This window comes from Physeter macrocephalus, chromosome 16, assembly GCF_002837175.3.
Source record: "Physeter macrocephalus isolate SW-GA chromosome 16, ASM283717v5, whole genome shotgun sequence".
NCBI lineage: Eukaryota > Metazoa > Chordata > Mammalia > Artiodactyla > Physeteridae > Physeter > Physeter macrocephalus.
In genome coordinates, this window is record NC_041229.1 from 94,372,601 (window position 1) to 94,394,773 (window position 22,173).

At 36.5% G+C, this 22,173-nt stretch overlaps 1 protein-coding gene across 6 annotated transcripts in view; it reads left to right on the plus strand.

Moving 5' to 3' along the window:
- The window catches only part of TTC17 (tetratricopeptide repeat domain 17), a 163,403-nt gene that overhangs the window by 51,495 nt on the left and 89,735 nt on the right, over window positions 1-22,173 (plus strand). For 4 of the 6 annotated variants that reach the window (XM_007126403.4, XM_007126405.4, XM_024133163.3 and 1 more), the window contains 10 exons: window positions 4,481-4,590; window positions 5,167-5,311; window positions 5,752-5,891; window positions 7,329-7,489; window positions 8,954-9,066; window positions 13,401-13,547; window positions 15,130-15,245; window positions 15,402-15,567; window positions 16,735-16,812; window positions 16,950-17,174. In XM_007126403.4, coding sequence (XP_007126465.1) covers window positions 4,481-4,590; window positions 5,167-5,311; window positions 5,752-5,891; window positions 7,329-7,489; window positions 8,954-9,066; window positions 13,401-13,547; window positions 15,130-15,245; window positions 15,402-15,567; window positions 16,735-16,812; window positions 16,950-17,174 — 1,401 coding nt within the window. The remainder of the gene's footprint in view (window positions 1-4,480; window positions 4,591-5,166; window positions 5,312-5,751; window positions 5,892-7,328; window positions 7,490-8,953; window positions 9,067-13,400; window positions 13,548-15,129; window positions 15,246-15,401; window positions 15,568-16,734; window positions 16,813-16,949; window positions 17,175-22,173) is intronic. The other 2 variants (XM_055091535.1, XM_055091536.1) reach the window with 2 other exon arrangements.

Below are 22,173 nucleotides of genomic sequence, written 5' to 3' on the forward strand. Positions count from 1 at the left end.
GTTTCTTCTTGGTTCAGTCTTGGAAGGTTATACCTTTCTAAGAGTTTGTCCATTTCTTCCAGGTTGTCCATTTTATTGGCATAGAGTTGCTTGTAGTAGTTTTTTAAGATGGTTTGTATTTCTGTGGTGTCTGTTGTAACTTCTCCTTTCTCTTTATGATTTCTTTCCTTCTGCTAAGTTTGGGTCTTGTTTGTTCTTCTTTCTGTAGTTCCTTTAGGTGTAAGGTTAGATTGTTTACTTGAGATTTTTCTTGTTTCTTGAGGTAGGCTTGTATAGCTACAAACTTCCCTCTTAGAACTGCTTTTGCTGCATCCCATAGATTTTGTATCATCGTGTTTTCATTGTCATTTGTGTTTAGGTATTTTTTGATTTCCTCTTTGATTTCTTCAGTGATCTCTTGGTTATTTAGTAATGTATTGTTTAGCCTCCATGTGTTTGTGTTTTTTACTTTTTTTCCCCTGTAACTGATTTCTAATTTCATAGCGTTGTTGTCAGAAAAGATGCTTGATATGATTTCAATTTTTTTAAATTTACCGAGACTTGATTTGTGACCCAAGATGTGATCTGTCCTGGAGAATGTTCCATGTGCACTTGAGAAGAAAGTGTAATCTGCTGTTTTTGGATGGAATGTCCTATAAATATCAATTAAATCTATCTGTTTTGTTGTGTCATTTAAAGCTTGTGTTTCCTTATTAATTTTTAGAATTGTTATATCTTCTTCTTGGATTGATCCCTTGATCATTATGTAGTATTCTCCTTGTCTCTTGTGACATTTTTTTTAAAGTCTATTTTACCTGATATGAGTATTGCTACTCCAGCTTTCTTCTGATTTTCATTTTCATGGAATATCTTTTTCCATCCCCTCACTTTCAGTCTGTATGTGTCCCTAGGTCTGACATGGTTCTCTTGTAGACAGTATGTACATGGGTCTTGTTTTTGTATCCATTCAGCGAGCCTGTGTCTTTCGATTTGAGCATTTAATCCATTCATGTTTAAGGTAATTATCAATATGTTTGTTCCTGTTACCATTTTCTTAATTGTTGTGGGTTTGTTTTTTAGGTCCTTTTCTTCTCTTGTGTTTCCCACTTTGAGAAATTCCTTTAGCATTTGTTGTAGAGCTGGTTTGGTGGTGTTGAATTCTCGTAGCTTCTGCTTGTCTGTAAAGCTTTTGATTTCTCCATCGAATCTGAATGAGATCCTTGCTGGGGAGAGTAATCTTGGTTGTAGGTTCTTCCCTTTCATCACTTTAAATAAGTCATGCCACTCCCTTCTGGCTTGTAGATTTTCTCCTGAGAAATCAGCTGTTAACTTTACAGGAGTTCCTTTGTATGTTATTTGTCATTTTTCCCTTGTCGCTTTCAATAATTTTTCTTTGTCTTTAAGTTTTGTCAATTTGATTACTGTATGTCCCGGCCTGTTTCTCCTTGGGTTTATCCTGTCTGGGGCTCTCTGTGCTTCCTGGACTTGGGTGTCTGTTTTCTTTCCCATGTTAGGGAAGTTTTTAACTATAATCTCTTCATATATTTTCTCGGTCCTTTCTCTCTTCTTCTTCTGAGACCCCTATAATGCGAATGTTGTTGCATTTAATATTGTCCCCAAGGTCTCTTAGGCTGTCTTCATTTCCTTTCTTTCTGTTTTCTTTATTCTGTTCCACAGCAGTGAATTCCACCATTTTGTCTTCCAAGTCACTTATCCATTCTTCTGCCTCAGTTATTCTTCTATTGTTTCCTTCTAGTTTATTTTTCATTTCAGTTATTGTATTGTTCATTCCTGTTTGTTTGTTCTTTAATTCTTCTAGGTGTTCTTTAGTTCTTCTAGGTCTTCGTTAAACATTTCTCACATCGTCTCGATCTTTGCCTCCATTCTGTTTTGAGGTCCTGGATCATCTTCTCTATCATTATTCTGAATTCTTTTTCTGGAAGGTTGCCTATCTTCACTTCATTTAGTTGTTTTTCTATGGTTTTATCTTGTTCCTTCATCTGGTACAAAGTCCTCTGTCTTTTCATTCTGTCTGTCCTTCTGTGAATGTGGTTTTCCTTCCACAGGCTGCAGAATTGTAGTTTTCTTGCTTCCGCTGTCTGCCGTCACTTTAAATTAATCTAGGGACTTCCCTGGTGGTGCAGTGCTTAAGAATCCTGCCAAGGCAGGGGACACAGGTTTGATCCCTGGTCCGGGGGCAAGAAATCTTAAAGATTTATTTTTCTCTTTGAATATACTATGATGAGTAGAGTATTCTGCTCATCATGATGCTTTTGGTAGTTCATGTAGAATTCTTATTTTTTATGTATTTTTAAAAATAAATTTATTTATTTATTTATTTTTGGCTGCGTTGGGTCTTTGTTGCTGTGCGTGGCCTTTCTCTACTCGAGGCGAGTGAGAGCTACTCTTCAGTGCAGCACGTGGGCTTCTTATTGCAGTGGCTTCTCTTTGTTGTGGAACACAGGCTCTAGGTGCGCAGGGTTTAGTAGTTGTGGCTTGCAGGCTCTAGAGTGCATGCTCAGTAGTTGTGGCGCACGGGCTTAGTTGCTCTGCAGCATGTGGGATCTTCCCAGACCATGGGTCGAACCCGTGCCCTGTGCATTGGCAGGCGGATCATGTAGAATTTTTAATTGATATTTTTGTCCCAATTCACAGTATAAGGTTTAGCAATAAGAGATTAAAAATCATTTGTTGATTTAAAGGAAAACTTTCTCAAAAGGCTACTAAAAAGGAGACTGAAGCCTAAGTCATAAATCAAGTGTGAAAGAATATAGTATTCCGTAACCAGCTACACTTAGTGCTAAAATCTTTCGTTGCAACACTCAAGAATCATATTTTTTCCTTGAAGATAGAATACTTAAGGATGATTAATAAAGAATTATACTAGTTTTAATCTTTTTTCTTAATATTTATTTATTTATTTATTTGGTTGTGCCAGGCCTTAGTTGTGGCAGGTGGGCTCCTTTGTTGCGGCCCCAGGGCTCCTTAGCTGTGGCTCCAGGGCTCCTTAATTGTGGCATACAAAGTCTTAGTTGCGGCATGCATGTGGGATCTAGTTCCCTGACCAGGGATCGAACCCAGGCCCCCTGCATTGGGAACTCAGTGTCTTTTCCATTGCACCACCAGGGAAATCCCATACTAGTTTTAGTCTTAAAGATAACTTTTTGAAATAAAATAATTGGTCCTTGTAAAAAAAAAAACTATATAAAAATTTTTTTAAAGGGAAATTAAAAATTATAATTTAAAAAGTCAGAGGTAATTGCTATTTTATTATATATTTTTGGAGTTTTATTTTTACATATCTTTATAGGTAAAACTTTATTCTCATAGGATAAATTTTTTTAGTGAAATTTGAGGATGAAAGGATAATCACATTTTTAAGGCTTTTCAAATACATACTGTCAAATTGTCCCCCAGCGATGCTGTACTAACCTAATACTTCTACACTTAATATCTGAAGTTAGTATACACTGTAGCCAATAGTGAATACTGGCATTCTTTCTAATCTTTGCCAATTTTTAAAAGGAAAACTTGTAGCTCTTTAATTGTTTTGTTGTTGTTGTTAAGTTTTATATCTTTTCACCTGCTAAGTAGTCATTGTTTCATATTTTTGAATTGTCCATGTTTTTGGCCCTTGTTCTTTTGGTTTTTTGTTTCTCTGTTGAGATTTTTTATGAGGTAGCTACACATTAATGATATTAAGTGTTGGCTGTCATATGTTTTTCCCATTTTATCTTAAACTTTATGACTTTTTTTCCATGCTGAATTTTATATTTCTTTCTTGGGTTTAAACTTACTTACATTGAGTTTTTGACATGATTCAGTTTAGTCTTATGACCTCTATGTGGTTGAAATTTAGTGTATGTTAGGGGACAAAAAATCCAAGCCACAAAAGGAGAAAACCTATCTGAACATCTGTTTAATTTGACTAAATAATGCACTTATTACTACACACTAAAGACTTACTTTTTAGCAGTGTAAAGGTCTGAATTAGTTTCTGAACACACATGAGGAAATGACAAAAATTTACCTTTCACAAAAGCATAAGCCTTTCATTTGTTTACATACATACCTTCATTCAGATGTTAAATAAATAGGAAACTTTGCAGTATGTTAATTTCAGGAATTTCATGTTAGAACAACTAGCATTTCTAAGTAGGTTAGATCCTGACTTCTAAAGTCCTGAAACAGGGCCCAAGTTGTGACCACTTGGTAGGATTTTTCAGCTTTATTTCCCCTTTGGACGATAGCCTGGGGTTGGACAGTCTCTCTGTTTAGATCACACCTTAATACACCCGATCAACTAATGATCAGAATGCTCTCTTGACAGGGATAGTTTATTTGTACTTTGTCCTCTGCTTTGTCGCTACTGTAATAAGTCTTGATTTTCTTCATCAGTTTCAGACCAGACAGAGTGTAAAGGTGCTCATTTTGAACATTCTGAATTGAAGAAACTATCTTGAGTTATATTTGGTTGTCATTTTATTTGTTTAATTTCTAGAACTCTTCCTCGTGGGTATTATATAACATGGCTTCATTTTACTGGAGAATAAAGAATGAGCCGTATCAAGTAGTGGAATGTGCCATGCGAGCACTTCACTTCTCATCCAGGTAGGATTCCTCCCCTTCTGGACCTCCTGATTTTCCACGTAACTCAGGACTGTTAAAATACATAAAAAACAAGAAGAAGAAGCACTGTGTTGTACTTACGTTCTCCTCCATCCCTGTTGCAATTAGTCCCATCACAAAAAGATAGATGTCAAAGAGTTCAAAGTGATAATGGTATAGCATACTTCTGATTTCTGTTAGGGAAATATATATAATGTAGATGCCCACTGATTCACTTGAGACTTGAAACTAAGGAAATTGGTTGGAGGAACTATCATAAATTAAATTATTCTCAAAGCAAATATAAGCCCTAAATACATTTTAAAAGCATAAAATCTCTGCCAGACCTTATTTTTGTGGCAACATTTGTAGTTACCAGATTGAGTAAGCACCATCAATTATGTAAAATTAAACATTAGGATTTTCTTAAGTTATTTTCCCTATCTGTAAGTAAACTCAAAGTTATTTTCCTAAGCTCAATAACTTTGGATGTAATTTGCCCTTGTCAGGTAGTTATAGGCAATTGTGGAGCACATGCTTCTTTCCTGACATCGAATTACATCTTCCCTTCTCTTTTAGGCACAATAAAGACATTGCCCTGGTCAACTTGGCGAATGTTCTGCACAGAGCACACTTCTCTGCTGATGCTGCTGTCGTGGTCCACGCAGCTCTGGACGACAGTGACTTCTTCACTAGCTATTACACTTTAGGAAATATATATGCAGTAAATACAACTTTTTTTTACATGAACCAATCCAGTTGCTGTTTTCTTTCTTTCTTTCTTTTTTTCCAATAAAAAATACCCTTTTCCCTTCTTTTGGTCCAAACAGGGGATAGAAATGAAGAAATTAAGGGAAAAAAACTTCATAGCAATAATGAATCATAAGTGTTTTAGCCTCTTCACAAAAAAGAAAATAATTAAATTGATACGAAGATTATATTCCTTTAGCGTACTCTTCTTAAAATAGCAGTACTTCCAATTGAACCATCCTATATAGCATTGCTTCATGTTATGGAGATTTGACTACTGATCGAAATAATATTCACTGTATGAGATTTGGTGTGATCTCATAAATCATAAGGGGATTTGGACGGATACAACCAGGCTAACATTTTTCCCCCCTGTGTTTGTGTATGTGTGTGTGTTTGTTTTTGTCTCTTCAGATGCTTGGGGAGTATAACCACTCAGTGCTCTGTTATGACCATGCTTTACAGGCTAAACCTGGGTTTGAGCAAGCTATAAAGAGGAAGCATGCTGTCCTGTGTCAGCAAAAACTCGAGCAGAAATTGGAAGCTCAACATAGGTAACTAGGAGAAAAAATTACTGAAGCACCAACACTGTAGAACCTTAGGTTAGACTTGTGTAGGGTGATATCAGTGTTAATTTGTTCATTAGAATTAAGAAAAACACCTTTTCACTAATGCTAGTCCTGTCCTTTTTCTCCAGTCAGGAGGTTTAGCACAAGTCAGGGGTTATATAAAGGATTCCAGGAACTAAAGAATATTTACAGTAAATGCCGTCATCTAAATCTTAACAATATTGACAATTACTTGTATGAAGTCAGACGGAGGAGGGGGTGCTGTCATATGCTTAGTAATTCTATTGATTACATTTTTATTTCCATAGAATACACTGTCAGTAAAATCACTTGCGCATGCTACATTTGAGCTTTCTCTCCTTTGACTTCTAAGGCTGGGCTATTGTTATGTTGGTTAAGTGATGTTGAGAGAGATTATTTGGCCCACATTTTAATCGGATTTGTGTAAGTTGTACAGTAATGGAATTCTGTTGTACTTGGTCCTTGTAGTATACTTTAAAAATATCCTGTATTTAATTCTATAAATAATAGGGCCAGTAAAGGAACTTGACATAACTCAGAAGTGAATTGTTCATCTCTTATAGAATTAGCCTTAATGTTTTGAGTGTACTTTGATTTTTATAGAATTAAGTGGAGATTTGGATTTCATTAAACTTTTGCCTATTTTCCAATCTGTTTAAAAGCCTAATGTAGTAAAAAGGAAAGAATGACAGCTTGTTTATGCCTGGCTTTGTTATACCTGATCAGAACTTGCCCTGGCTGAGTTTCTTCCAATATTATGCTCTTCTTATACAATCTTTGCAGCTATTAAATCTCCATATGTTAACAGTGTAATAGGCAATAAGATTTTTGTGACTAAATATAATCAAGCAGCTCATTAGTTGATACCAGGTGGTAGGGAATATTCCTTTATAAGCAGTTTCTGTGGTTTTTTTTCCCCCAAATCTGTAAACCAAGAAGCTAGAGTGCAAGAGCAAGGCACTGTGGCCTCTTCTCTTAACCTTGTCTTTAGGTAGAATCAAAGGAAAAAGGTGAAAAGGAAGATTCTAGAAAGGCTTTGAATGTCCATGGAACTGACAGTCTTTGTGGAGGAAAATAGACTTGTTAAATATATAAAGTTTTATAGTATTATTTATTGCTATGTATCTTTTCTGGCACCTGATGAGTCTAACACACCATTTAATGTCATTAATTGTTGTGTTTATGGGAAGAATTTCACATCCATCTTTTTTCCCCCAAATTTTAATAAAACAATAGTATTTATTTAGCCCCATTGTTCTTGAACTTGTGATACGATTGTATGTTAAAAGTCAAAATCTAGCAATTTTTGCTGAGGACCAGAAAATCTATGTATTTAAGTGGGTTTAAAAATCCATAATTTTAAAGCTCTGTAACTTTTTCCTGTTATTAAAAAATGTTAAGATCCCTCCAGCGAACACTGAATGAGTTGAAAGAATATCAAAAGCAACATGACCACTACCTGAGACAGCAGGAGATCCTAGAAAAACATAAGCTGATTCAGGAAGAGCAAATCTTAAGAAATATCATCCATGAGACACAGATGGCAAAAGAGGCACAATTAGGTAAGTACTGATTCCAAGTAATTGAAGACAGGTTAGGAAATTCACTTCTAGTGTGCTTTACTTTCATAACTTTCATGTAGCCATAAAGCAGTATAAAATTGTGCTTATGACTTCTCTCAGTCTTAAAATGAAATTGTTACTATGGGTATACCAGCAGGCCTGAGGAGCTGGTTTGATCTTTCTAACTTTTTTTAGTAAAAAGTAAAAACCAAATTTTTAAACTAAAAACCAAATTTTAAAGTAAAAACCAAATCTTTTGTATCCTAAGAGTCTTAACAGTTTGTTTGCCCTCTATGGCCTACATTGATGCTTCTTTAACTTTGGTATGCATATCAATCTCTTGGAGACCTTGTTAAAATGCAGATTCTGATTCAGTAGGTCTGGGTTGGGGCCTGAGATTCTGTTATTCTAACAATCTCCTATTTGATGCCTGCTGTTGCTAGTCTGAAAACACACTGTAAAATGACTCTACATCAATTTAACGCAAGCTAGAGACACACCCTAGAATCAAAACATCCACACTTTTCAGCCAACAGTGGCAATAAGGCTAAGTGTTCTCTTTTTTTTGCCCCATTAAAAACAAATGTTTTATTTTAGAAGGAAGATTTTAGACTAGACTTTGTCTCAAATAGGAAAGTAATCAGTGGAATACTTTCAGGGGTTCTGAAATCCTCCCCAAAATTATACACAGTATTGTGTATATGCACATTTTTTTTTTCTGGTAAGACGGTATGTAGCTCTTATTAAATCTTTTACAGTCTGTGACCCCAAAGTAGAACCACTGGTCTAAAGGAACTTGGGTTGACAGGATATTAGTGATTTGATTGTATCCAGAATGTTTCATTTCTGATTAAACCCTGTGGGAGCAGATATGCCAACTTGACACCAAAGAATAAATGAATAGAATCCCTTATATTACATCCGTCTCCCTTGGTAAATATATTGGTCAGTACAGCCTCTTGATCTTTGACCCTTAGCTGTGAACGTTTACAGTCCATTTTACAATCCACCTGACAAGTTTTCTTTGCTATTTTGAGTGTAAAGAGTATGTTCAGTCCTTGGGATTATTTACTGCTCAATCGGTACTGAAATTCAACCAGAGCGCTTATATATATGTAATATATATATATTTATATTTGAAAAGCAAATTCTCTCCAGAGAGTTGGGCCAAGTCTTAAAACAATTTAATCAATAGATTTTACAGTCATAGAATGCAGTTGCCAGAAGGAACCTCAGTGATTATTTAGTGGAGCCCATTTGTTTTATAGGTGGAGAAACAGGCTTCTTTAGAATGATTTAATTTAATTAACCATTAATGAGATTTCCCCTGGATAAGTATCCCCTCTGTAAGTACTCTGCCAGGCTCTGAAGAGTACAGGGTTGATACTACATGACTTAGACTAAGAAAATCATGTTGGCATTGCTGATCTTTTTCCTCAATTTAAATTTCCTTTCTTATTCCAGGAAATCATCAGATATGCCGTCTGGTCAACCAGCAGCATAGTTTACATTGCCAGTGGGACCAACCTGTGCGCTACCATCGTGGTGATATCTTTGAAAATGTGGACTATGTTCAGGTCTTTTTCTTAGTCTCTTCTAGTTCTTATAAACTTTCACATATCTAAGAGTAATATCACTTTCCCCCCCTTAATTCCTTTTATAATTGATCTCTAAAATGTGTGACCATCAGTTAGGGTTTTGAGTATCTGTTATGTTTATGAAGTCAGATTTTTTTTTTTTTTTTTTTTTTTTTTGGCGGTACGCGGGCCTCTCATTGTTGTGGTCTCTCCCGTTGTGTCCCGGACCGGGGCACGAACCCGTGTCCCCTGCATCGGCGGACTCTCAACCACTGCGCCACTAGGGAAGCCCGAAGTCAGATTTTATAGAGAGTACTCAGTTACTCCATGAATGACATTTTTGTTTTCCCAAAATACTGGCTGTATTTTCTTTTCATATGTGTTTAATTCTTTTCTTCTTTACCAAGAGAAACCTCCCCTTTTAACTTACTTTAGTAAGACCTATAATTTAAAATTTGGGAAAGAGTAGCCATGCTCTTTCCTGAAGTCATCAGTCCAGTTATGTGGCTTCAACCAAAAACGTCATCAAAATGATCATCTACAATAAACGTTTATTAAGCGCATGCTGTGTGCATGTTTTCTCTTTCTTTCTGTCTCTGTATATGTCCACACAGGTAGATACACATATACACACAGTCATACACATACATGAAATCCTAGCCTATCTAGTTGGGAAGAAATAATACATAAATATAATGATACCAAATAGCATGTAACTGATGCTGATATAGACAGTAAACACAATCAGAGTCCAATTTTCATCCAGAAGGATACTGGAAATAAAATAACATTTATCCTATCTTATAGAAAACCCATCATGTTCCTTAATCATAGATACAGAAATTTCTAGCAATAAGCAGTTAAAATAAGAGATCAGGACAGCTTCTATAGGAAGACAAACCATGGAATATTAGAACTCCTTTAATTTGGAAAAACCCAGACTACATTGGGAAGGAGTAAGAAATAAAAATTAAGAGGCCATTTAGGAGGAGAAGTAGTAATAGAGACCAAAAGCTTCCTATGATTTTTGTGAGCCAGTTCCTAGCAATATCCCATGTTTGGTTTTCAAGAGTAGTAAAGGAAGAACAGACTTACACCCTCTGGGACCGTAGCTCCCTGTCTTAAATCCAAGCATTTTAAGGGGAAAAAGGGAATATTTAGAAATGAAATATACCGAAACCCAGTGTAACTTTCAGATATCATAATGGTCTCAAGACAGACCGTTTGGAAGACTGCCATGTGCGAGTGTAGCTTCCAACATTATATATCCATAAATTTTATCACCACTATGTAGTGAAAGAATCTGTTCCTGTTCATAAAGGCATAGAGCTACAAATTCATCATATTCATTCCTTTTTCTCATCTCTTTCCTACTCCATCCCATCCTAGTCCCATTCTCTTATCTAACAAGGTTTCAGAAATACACAGGAACTATGGTATCTTGTGAGAATATCAAATATTGTTGTATCTTGGTTTGGAGGTAGGCTATTCATATATGTTTTTTAACATCTTTATTGGAGTATAATTGCTTTACAATGTTGTGTTTCTGCTGTATAACAAAGTGAATCAGCTATATGTATACATATGTCCCCATATCCCCTCCCTCTTACATCTCCCTCCCACCCTGCCTATCCGCCCCCCGCCGGTGGTCATGAAGCACTGAGCTGATCTCCCTGTGCAATGCAGCTGCTTCCCATTAGCTATCTGTTTTACATTTGGTAGTGTATATATGTCTGTGCTACTCTCTCACTTTGTTCCAGCTTACACTTCCCCCGACCCCATGTCCTCAAGTCCATTCTCTTATGTTTGCATCTTTATTCCTGTCCTGCCCCTAGGTTCATCAGAACCTTTTTTTTTTTTTTTTAGATTCCATATATATGTGTTAGCATACAGTATTTTTCTCTTTCTGACTTACTTCACTCTGTATGACAGACTCTAAATCCATCTACCTCACTACAAATAACTCAATTTCATTTCTTTTTATGACTGATAAATATTCCATTGAATATATGAGCCACATCTTCTTTATCCGTTCATCTGTTGATAGACACTTAGGTTGCTTCCATGTCCTGGCTATTGTAAATAGTGCTGCAGTGAACATTGTGGTACATGACCCTTTTTGAATTATGGATTTCTCAGGGTATATGCCCAGTAGTGGGATTGCTGGGTCATATGGTAGTTCTATTTTTAGTTTTCTAAGGAACCTCCATACTGTTCTCCATAGTGGCTATACCAACTTACATTCCCACCGACAGTGCAAGAGGGTTCCCTTTTCTCCGCACCCTCTCCTGCATTTATTGTTTGTAGATTTTTGATGATGGGCATTCTGACTGGTGTGAGGTGATACCGCATTGTGGTTTTGATTTGCATTGCTCTAATGATTAGTGATGTTGAGCATCCTTTCACGTGTTTGTTGGCAATCTGTATGTCTTCTTTGGAGAAATGTCTAATTAGGTCTTCCGCCCATTTTTGGATTGGGCTGTTTGTTTTTTTGATATTGAGCTGCATGTGCTGCTTATATATTTTGGAGATTAATCCTTAGTCATTTGCTTCGTTTGCAAATATTTTCTCCCATTCTGAGGGTTGCCTTTTCATTCTGTTTATGGTTTCCTTTGCTGTGCAAAAATTTAAGTTCCATTAGGTCCCATTTGTTTATTTTCATTTTTATTTCCATTTCTGTAGGAGGTGGGTCAAAAAGGATCTTGCTGGTATTTATGTCACAGAATGTTCCACCTATGTTTTCCTCTAAGAGTTTTATAGTGTCTGGCCTTACATTTAGGTGTTTAGTCCATTTTGAGTTTATTTTTGTGTATGTGTTAGGAAGTGTTCTGATTTCATTCTTTTACATGTAGCTGTCTGGTTTTTCCAGCACCATTTACTGAAGAGGCTGTCTTTTCTCCATTGTATAGTCTTGCCTCCTTTATCAAAGATAAGGTGACGATATGTGTGCAGTTTATCTCTGGGCTTTCTATCCTGTTCTATGACCTGTAGTTCTGTTTTTGGGCCAGCACCAAACTGTCTTGATTACTGTAGCTTTGTAGTATAGTTTGTAGTCAGGGAGCCTGATTCCTCCAGCTCCGCTATGGGCTTTCTATCCTGTTCCATTGATCTGTATTTCTGTTTTTGTGCCAGTACCATATTGTCTTGATTACTGTAGCTTTGTAGTAGAGTCTGAAGTTGGGGAGCCTGATTCCTCCAGTTCCATTTTTCTTTCTCAAGGTTACTTTGCTATTTGGGGTCTTTTGTGTTTCCATACAAATTGTAAAATTTTCTGTTCTAATTCTGTGAAAAATGCCATTGGTAGTTTGATAGGTATTGCATTGAATCTGTAGATTGCTTTGGGTAGTATAGTCATTTTCACAGTGTTGATTCTTCCAATCCAAGAACGTGGTGTATCTCTTCATCTGTTTGTATTGTCTTTAATTTCTTTCATCAGTGTCTTATAGTTTTCTCCCTACAGGTCTTTTGTCTCCTTAGGTAGATTTATTCCTAGGCATTTTAGTCTTTTTTGTTGTAATGGTAAATGAGAGTGTTTCCTTAATTTCTCTTTCAGATTTTTCATCGTTAGTTTATAGGAATGCAAGAGATTTCTGTGCATTAATTTTGTATCCTGCTACTTTACCAAATTCATTGATTAGCTCTAGTAGTTTTCTGGTAGCATCTTTAGGATGCTCTATGTATAGTATCATGTCATCTGCAAACAGTGACAGTTTTACTTCTTTTCCAATTTGTATTCCTTTTATTTCTTTTTCTTCTCTGATTGCTGTGGCTAAAACTTCCAAAACTATGTTGAATAATAGTGGTGAGAGTGGGCAACCTTGTCTTGTTCCTGATCTTAGAGGAAATCGTTTTAGTTTTTCACCATTGAAGGCTATACATATTTGAAATTGACTGTCCAATGGTTTTTAATGCCTAAATGATAGCTATATTAAACTCTTAAGAACCCTTAAGCACACTAAATTTATAGAATAGTGATCATTTTAGTCTAGGTCGGGGAGAGGAATAATGAATCAAACATCTAAATCAGCTAATCATTAAACCTAAAAGAGAGTAAATCATAGAAAGGAAGTAGTGGGACAGGAAAACAACCCACACTAGTTTTCTCTCACATCAATGGCATAGTTGATTGAAAGTTGCTAGCTATGCATTATCTGTGAGAGAATACTGTTGGGGCATAGTTCTGAAAATTAAAGATCTGATTGCCTTTTAACTGACCTACTTTGTGATTTCCTTCTAATTTTGAGTATTCATTAGTATTTTTGGGTTGAGTTAAATCTTATTCACAACTCCTTTTCTGCCTTCAATTTGATTGAGCTTTTCTTTTCATTTTCTAGTTTGGTGAGGATTCATCAACCTCCAGTATGATGTCTGTGAACTTTGATGTTCAAGCAAATCAGAGTGATATCAGTGATTTGGTCAAGTCTTCTCCCATAGCCCATTCTGTTCTCTGGATCTGGGGCAGGGACTCTGATGCATATAGGGTAAGTTAGTAGAGGATGATGAAGGAGTTTTCTCTAACACACCAAGATTTCTTAAAGCAGTGGCCCTCAACCCCACTGATTAATATGGCCCCAGTCACTGTTCAGCTTAGTTCAGCAAGCGTTTGTTAAGCTTATATTAAATGGAAGGCATTCTGCTAGGTGGTAAGACACAGGGTCTGTCTTGAGTTCTTGGCAGTCAAGTGGGGCAGATGGACACCCTGATTTCAGTTCAAAGCTCTGAGTATAATCACCAACCCTCACAAGTTTCTAAATTTGACCTAAGTGCGTGCTTGTATGTACTTTGCTTATTTAATCAGCATTCTTTTATTGAGCTTCCGACTGTATACCAGACTGATACTATGAATATAGTACACAAGTTCCTTTCTCTGCTGGAGCTCACATTCTAGCAGAAGATACAGATAATAAACAAGTAAATAAATATGTATTTCTAACCTAGCTAAGAAATAATTGTATGTTAGCCAATGGGGATACCAACATATGAAGACAGAAACCATGTAGTTTTTATTCAATATTAAATTTTCAGAATTTAATTGTGTTTTTATTCTAACAGAATTAATACAGCCACTTATTATTTAATTATGTCTAATATAAATTCCCAAGTTTGAAAGCTTCAGGCTATAAGTTTAGTAAACCTCTGGTACATGTTATTTATATTTAGAAAGATGAAATTTTACAAATAAAATAATAATTGTTAAACTTCAACATTGGCAAAGAAAAGTCTTAGTTAAGGGAAAAATAGTTTTCTGTGCCGGTTTTTTTTTTTTTTTTTTTTTTTTTTTTTGTGGTATGCGGGCCTCCCTCTGTTGTGGCCTCTCCCGTTGCGGAGCACAGGCTCCGGACGCGCAGGCTCAGCGGCCATGGCTCACGGGCCCAGCTGCTCCGCGGCATGTGGGATCCTCCCAGACCGGGGCGCGAACCCGGTTCCCCTGCATCGGCAGGCGGACGCGCAACCACTGCGCCACCAGGGAAGCCCCTCTGTGCCAGTTTTTTAAGTGTGTGTCTGCTTCCAGGTACAAGTCACAAACTCCACCTCAAATTGACTTAAATGAAAGAAAATTCACCTCATATTATAGGAAATCCAAAGATAGAGCAAACTTCGGCTTTGGTTGATTCAGTGGCCCAGTGACCCATTTCTTTCCTTTTCTTTAATTTGCCATCCACTGTATTGGTTCCATCTTAAAGCCTGTCTTCCTCACGGTACTGCGGCGACAGCCAGCAGTAGCTGGAGCAGCATGGCTTTTGCTCCTATGGGGCATAAGAGACTAAGACTGGCTTTTCTTTCCTGGAAGCCCCAGGCAGACCTCTCCTTGTGTCTTACTGGCTCAGCTGAGTTAGGCCTGCCCAGCCCTGAACCAGTCTGTGGTAAAGCAGGTAGAATTACTGACTTAGACTAATAATCTGCAGTAGAAAGAATATTATAGAGTCTACCACAGTGTCTATATCTTAAAATACTAAACTTTTTTTCGGTTATCCTAGTATATTTATGTTCTTTTAAAAGTTCATTTAGCATATTGAAGTATTGAATCTGAAGAAATTTATGAGAAACTTTCTTTTTTATTAGGACAAACAGCATATTCTGTGGCCTAAAAGAGCAGATTGTGCAGAAAGCTATCCTAGAATCCCTGTTGGTGGGGAATTGCCAACGTATTTTCTGCCTCCGGAAAACAAAGGACTCAGGCAAGTGCTGATGGATTTGGCAAAGCACTTGATTCTGCATGATTATCATCTGGCGGTTCTTTGAGAGCACCAGCCTTGGACTTGAAAGGTTAAGTCTTTATTTTGAAGTCACCCAAACTTTGAAAATATGAATTTTGTTCCTTTTTCTTGTGCCAGGATCCACGAACTCAACAGTGATGATTATTCTTCAGAAGAAGAGGCCCAAACCCCTGACTGTTCCATAACTGACATCAGAAAAAGCCAGACTCTGTCCTACTTAGTCAAAGAATTAGAGGTCCGCATGGATCTGAAAGCCAAAATGCCAGATGACCATGCACGAAAAGTAAGGCTCACTTAGGCTGGTGTTTATTGCCGTCCATTCTGGTTGACTTCACAAGCCTCATAGGTGGAGCAAAAATTTGATAGAAGGCAGTTGTTGAGCTTTAAGTTTATAAAACTGAAAGGTAGAGTTAAAGATTTGGTGAAATAATTAAGAAGTCAGTCATGCTATTGAAGGAATGCCAGTAAAGTGTTCCCCAGGGTTGCTCTATACATAGACCACCTAAGCAGTGTTCCTCTAAGAGGGCTGCAAATATGAGTAACACAGAACTCTGTTTACCTGGTGGAGGCCATTCTGACCACTGCAGTTTAGCTTTACATTCTCCACGCTTCCAGAAGTTTGTATAAATTGAAAGCTTGAAGATTCTCTTTCCTTGGCCTTATCAACCCTGCTTTGCGCTCATATGAGGTCCTTAGGAATTTGTATGAATTTGATAGCTACTTTGCAAACATTATAAATATGTTCTGTTATGGCGTTTTCTTTAGTTCCTATTAGCTGTGTATAACTCGGAATGTTTTATTACTGAATATAAATCCTATATTAGATACCATTCCATAGGTACAACTGAAAAAATTTACTTTTTACAGAGAAAACAGACCATCACCATGACCTTTTTTTAATTTAATTTTAAAACTATGAGCAGTTACTACTTACATTCAGCGTTTACTGAGGCAAAAAGCATTATGTTCCAGGCACTGTTTGGAGTGCTAGGAATACAAAGATAAATAGACCATGATCCCTAACTTAGAGTTGCTCACAGGTATATAAATGCTGCAAGAATACAAAGTAGATTAATTGAGGATCTGGTGCTTTTCCAGCTAGGAAGGATAGCAGATTTTAATTGCATCAGGTGTTGCATGCTTTACTTTCTGAATAATTTCTCATTTGGTTCTGGACACTTAGGTTGACTTTAATGGGGAAATGATAGATCACCTTAATATGTATGTGGTGTATATGTCTTTTAACTTTTTTTAATTAAAGGAAACTAGGCATACGTGAGCAGGGTAACACCTGTTGTAATGTCAATGACTGCATGTTATGTATATAATTATAAATATCTTTTCAAATTAGCTGTTCCTGAGGAGCTCAAGACTGTTGTCTATAGAAATTCTTTTCAAATGTCTTCCCTGTTATTTTCAATTGATTCAGTCTTCCTTTTGATGTTTTCAGATTTTGCTTTCCCGTATTAATAACTATACTATCCCAGAAGAAGAAATTGGGTCTTTCTTATTTCATGCTATTAACAAGGTGAGTTGCCTACTTCAGATATCTGAAATTTAAATGCTTAGTAATTGTAATTAAAAGTTAAAATGCATGTATTAAAAACTCCTTTTTAGAATGAGTACTGTATTCTTGTATTAACTGAAGTATTTGGGGTTTTTCAGCCAAATGCTCCTGTCTGGCTGATACTCAATGAAGCTGGACTCTACTGGAGAGCAGTAGGAAATAGCACCTTTGCTATTGCTTGTCTTCAGAGGGCTTTGAATTTGGCTCCCCTTCAATACCAGGATGTTCCTCTTGTGAACTTGGCCAACCTTTTGATTCACTATGGCCTGCATCTTGATGCCACTAAACTGCTGCTTCAAGCTTTGGCCATCAATAGCTCTGAGGTGAGGTTTTATGTTTCTTTGTAGAAATATATACTAAGTAGTGGTAACTCAGATTCAGAGTATAATATGTGTTTTTATGGAGAGGGCATAAAAAAAACTTATGTTTTATTTTTGAGTAGAATTTGCGTATTGTAAGAGGGCTTTGTTTTATTTTTGATATGTTGATCTCTTTATTTTAAATGAATGAAGTTTATAAATTATACAGTTATTTTTTTTTTTAGAAAACTTACATTTACATAAGAGTGACATTGCTGCTAAAAATATACTGCCACATTTTTATGTCTGAAACATCTGCTTCTCACTTTATCCTACTCATTACAGCATGCACATTGCATAATATTGTACTGTTTTACAGCTTTAATTTATAGATACCTTTATACCAACCAAGCCAGAGCACAGTTTAAAGGTTGTTTTGATAAGGATAGATAGGTAGGTTGATATTCATGCCCTGAACCTCCCACATGCAGTCCATGGAGTTGTGTCACTACTTTGTAGTTAAATACTTTATTTCATTGTTTCTAAAATACCACTTATGTTTTTTTTTCATATTTTAACATCTCTGAAATAAGGATGCATGTTATAAGTGATGATATCTTAGGTTTGATGAATGCAGTTATAATAAATATACAGTTAAATTGCTTTTATACTTAGCGTCTAAATGTTTCTGAGTTTTATATGCAAAGAAACTTTTAGAAGAAGTGTGCATGAATGGCTTAGGTTTATTCAAGGTCTCCCAAAACTGATTTTTTCAGTATTAGAATGTTGCCTGTTAAGAGTTTCCTTTGAAATACACAAATTCACAACTGGATTTTAAGTAAAAGTTTATAATCACTGTTATACAACAGGCCAAGTTGCCAGAGAAGTACATCAAATATTAATCAAATGTTTACTATGTGCCAGGTGTGGCTATAGTAGAACAGATGGTCTGTATGAGATGTGATAAAGTGAACACCCAAATGGAAGATTCAGCACAGCTGTATTCCCTTGATACTTCTCATGGTTCACTTTTTTCTGCCACCAGCCAAGGCAATTAGGCAGTTTTCTTCTGAAAAAAAAAAAAAAAAAAAAAAAAAGCTCCTTTAGAGATTAGTTGCCTTTTCATATTTGAAAATTATACTAAATTTCAGCTAAATACTGTGGTACTGCAACAAGAATAAAAGTATAAATCAGTGAGTGAATCAGTGTAGATACCCCAAAATACATCTTAATCAGACCCTACCCCCAGCTGTCAACATTTGGAACTATTTCCTTATAAGTTTTCCTTCTATTTAAATATTTCATTGTAACTTTACTGTACTGGTGATCTTTAAAACTTATTATATAAAAAAATTTATTACTACCTAGTTTTTATAGCCATCAATTTAAATGGTTGTATAAAGGTTTGATGAATTGATATGTTAGAACTTACTCCTCTGTTGCTGGATGTTTACGTTGCTAACATCAGTAATGATTTTCTGGATAAGACGTTTTCTGTTTTCCAGATAATTTTCTTAGGAAAGACTGCTAGTAGCAGTGGAATTACTAAGTCAATAAGAGAATGAATATTTTGATGGCTTTGATACAAAATACCAAACAATCCACAGAAAGATTTGGGCCAATATATATTGCCATAATCAAGATCTATAAATATTCATTTTGCTTGTATTGTCACCAGAATCAGTTGAAGTAACTGCTAACTTTTATTGATTGTTTACTAGAGCCAGGCAACATACTAAGCCCTTTACATGTAATAACTCATTTAATCCTCAGAACAGCCCTATGAGATAAGATTTACCCATTTGATAGAAAAAGAAAGCCAAAGGGATTTACAGAAAGTCATAGAGCTTGGATTTGAACTCAGGGAGAGTGGCCATTAGAGGTCACACTTTTATAGTCAAATCACGCTGCTTCTGTATTAACGTTTGTAAAACAGATTTACTTTAAAAAAATTTCATTTCTCTGTTGTAACATATATTTCTTTATCTTATTTTAAGGATATTGTATTTTTTTAATGTTTATTTATTTATTTATTTGGCTACGCAGGGTCTTAGTTGCAGCACACAGAATCTTCGCAGCATGTGGGATCTTTTTTTTTAGTTGCAGCATGCGGGATCTTTTTATTTTTTAGTTGGGGCATGCGGGATCTTTAGTTGCGGCATGCAGGCTCTTAGTTGTGGCATGTGGGATCTAGTTCCCTGACCAGGGATTGAACCCAGGCTTCCTGCATTGAGAGCTCAGAGCCTTAACCACTGGACCACCAGGGAAGTCCCCGTTTTCTTGTTTATTGTTTGTTTGTTTGTGTTTCTGTCTGCGTTGGGTCTTCATTGCTGTGCGCGGGCTTTCTCTAGTTGCGGGGAGCGGGGTCTACTCTTCATTGCTGTGCGCCTGCTTCTCATTGCAGTGGCTTCTCTTGTTGCGGAGCACAGGCTCTAGGCGCACGGGCTTCAGTAGTTGCAGTACGTGGGCTCAGTAGTTGTGGCTCGCAGGCTTTGGAGCGCAGGCTCAGTAGGTTGTGGCGCACGGGCTTAGTTGCTCCATGACATGTGGGATCTTCCCAGGCCAGGGCTCGAACCCATGTCCCCTGCATTGGCAGGTGGATTCTTAACCACTGTGCCACCTGGGAAGTCCCCTATTTTATTGTATTTTTAAAGTAAAAGTTTATGTAGGCATTTTGCTCATTTTGTTAGAATTTGTTTTTTTTATTTTATTTTACATGAACTCTTTATACAATAAGGTCTTTAACTCCATCTGTCATATGTTAAAAATATTTCTCTCTTTGCCTTTTTATCTTAGCTTTTAAAACTTACCTTAATTTTCCATCTTTTCAGTTTTGATTTCTATTGTTAGATTTAAGGTGTCCTCATAAGAAGTCTGAAAAAAAAAAAACAGTTCTATTTTGTTTTCTCTGGTTTGTCTTTAAATAGTTGACTCTCAGATATACAAAGGTCTTTTCCTATGTGGTCTTCTAGATGTTTTACAGTTTCAGGTTTCACATTTAGGCCTATGATCCATTTCAAGTTAAATTTTCTTTGCAATGTGAGGTAGGGATCAAAATTCATTCATCAAAGTTCATATCCAAATGGATATCAGATTGTTCCAGGACCATATCTCAAGAACACTACACTTTCCTTATTGAGTCACTTATCACCTTTGCTCTGAACTCCAGACTCCTTTATCCACCAGCTTACATGACACCTCCACTTGAATGTCTAAAACACAGTCTAAAACTACAGGCCAAAACTAAGCTCCTTAACATTGTTCTAATTTGTTCTCAGTCTTCCCCATTTCAGGAAACAGTAAAGCCAGTATCTCAGGACAAAAACTTAGAGCCATCCTTCGAACCTTTCTCCTTCTCTCAGGGCAGATTCAATCTTTTAACTAATCTTGCTGATTCTGTTTTTAAAATATACCCAGAATTTCACTATTTACCATCATCTCCACGGCTATCTTATCCACACCATCATTGTCTTTTATCTAGATTATTTCAATAGCCTCCTAACTAGCTTCTTGGCTTTCTGCCTTTGTCACCCTACACTCTATTCACAATACAACAGTCAATGAAATTCTTATTAAAAGTCAGATGTTGTCAGGGACTTCCCTGTTGGTCCAGTGGTTAAGACTCCACACTTCCACTGCAGGGGGCATGGGTTCGATCCCTGGTTAGGGAACTAAGATACCACATGCCGCGCCGCGCAGCCAAAAAAAAAAAATAGAAATTATGAATAAATACAACGCCAGTAGTGCTCAACATATGCTAAACTTATATGCTGTTCCTTAGCTTTAGGAAGCTGTTGAGTATTGTTTAAAGGGAGCTGCTTCCCCTCTCCTTTCACCTAAATTCTCTCCATCCCATAGCCAGAATTGAAAAATTACCGTCTACATTGAAAAAATACAAGAAACAAAGCTAGTAATTTTTTTTTTATTGTCAGATGTTATTTGTCTGTTCAGATCTCTGCAGTGACTCTCTATGTAAGTCACAGTAAGAGACAAGAATTTATAATGATGTAGAAGGTCCTACATGACCTTGTTACTTTTCTGACCTTATCTCCATGAGATCATTCCTTTGGTCATTCTATTCTAGCCTCACTTGCTGCCTTGCAGTTCCTTGAACATGCTAGCTGTGCTCCCTCCTCAGGACCTTTGCATTTTCTATTCTCTCTGCTTGGAATGCTTCATCCCACTAAGATTCTTCATAGCTTGCTCCTCATCTCCTTAAAATCTTTTACAAATACTAACTTCTCAATGAGTCTTTCCCTTACTACTCTATTTGTAATGGCACTCTCTTTCCTATGCTTAGTACTATTTATGTCTCTTCCCTGCTGTCCTTCATCACATTTTACTCACATTGTGTGACACGAGACTATAAGATCTACTAAGGCAGGGATTTATCTTTCTTATTTTCTGCTGTATCCCCAAGTGTCAAAACCAGTTTTTGGAACATGGTAAACACTCAGTAATTATTTTCGGAATGACTTCATGAAAATTATTCTTTTTTTCCAAAATGCTAACCAGTTCATCTCAATACAAGATATTTGCACAACTATCATTGTAGTCATAGGGATAATCATGATACTTCGTTTCCTTCATTCTAGTTGTAAGGATAATTATGATACTTCATTTCCTTATGGAAAATATAAAGACATTTTTGAAATCTATGTATGGAATTTAATTGTATATCTTAGTGTGAACCACTAAGTAATACTTTAAATGTAACCTGAGCGCTACCTAGATTAGGCCTCTTTAATCTGGAATATTTTGTACACCTTGGTTTGGTTATAGTGAGATATTTCTGATGATCTAACAGCCTGAATCAAAAGCAAGTAGCTGATAAATTATAGGGGATAATTGCTTTTCACGGGGATATACTGTGCAATTTGAGAATAAAACATTCTTAGATCTTTAAAAAAATTTTTTTTTTTTTTTTTTGCGGTACGCGGGCCTCTCACTGTTGTGGCCTCTCCTGTTGCGGAGCACAGGCTCCGGACACACAGGCTCAGCGGCCATGGCTCACAGGCCTAGC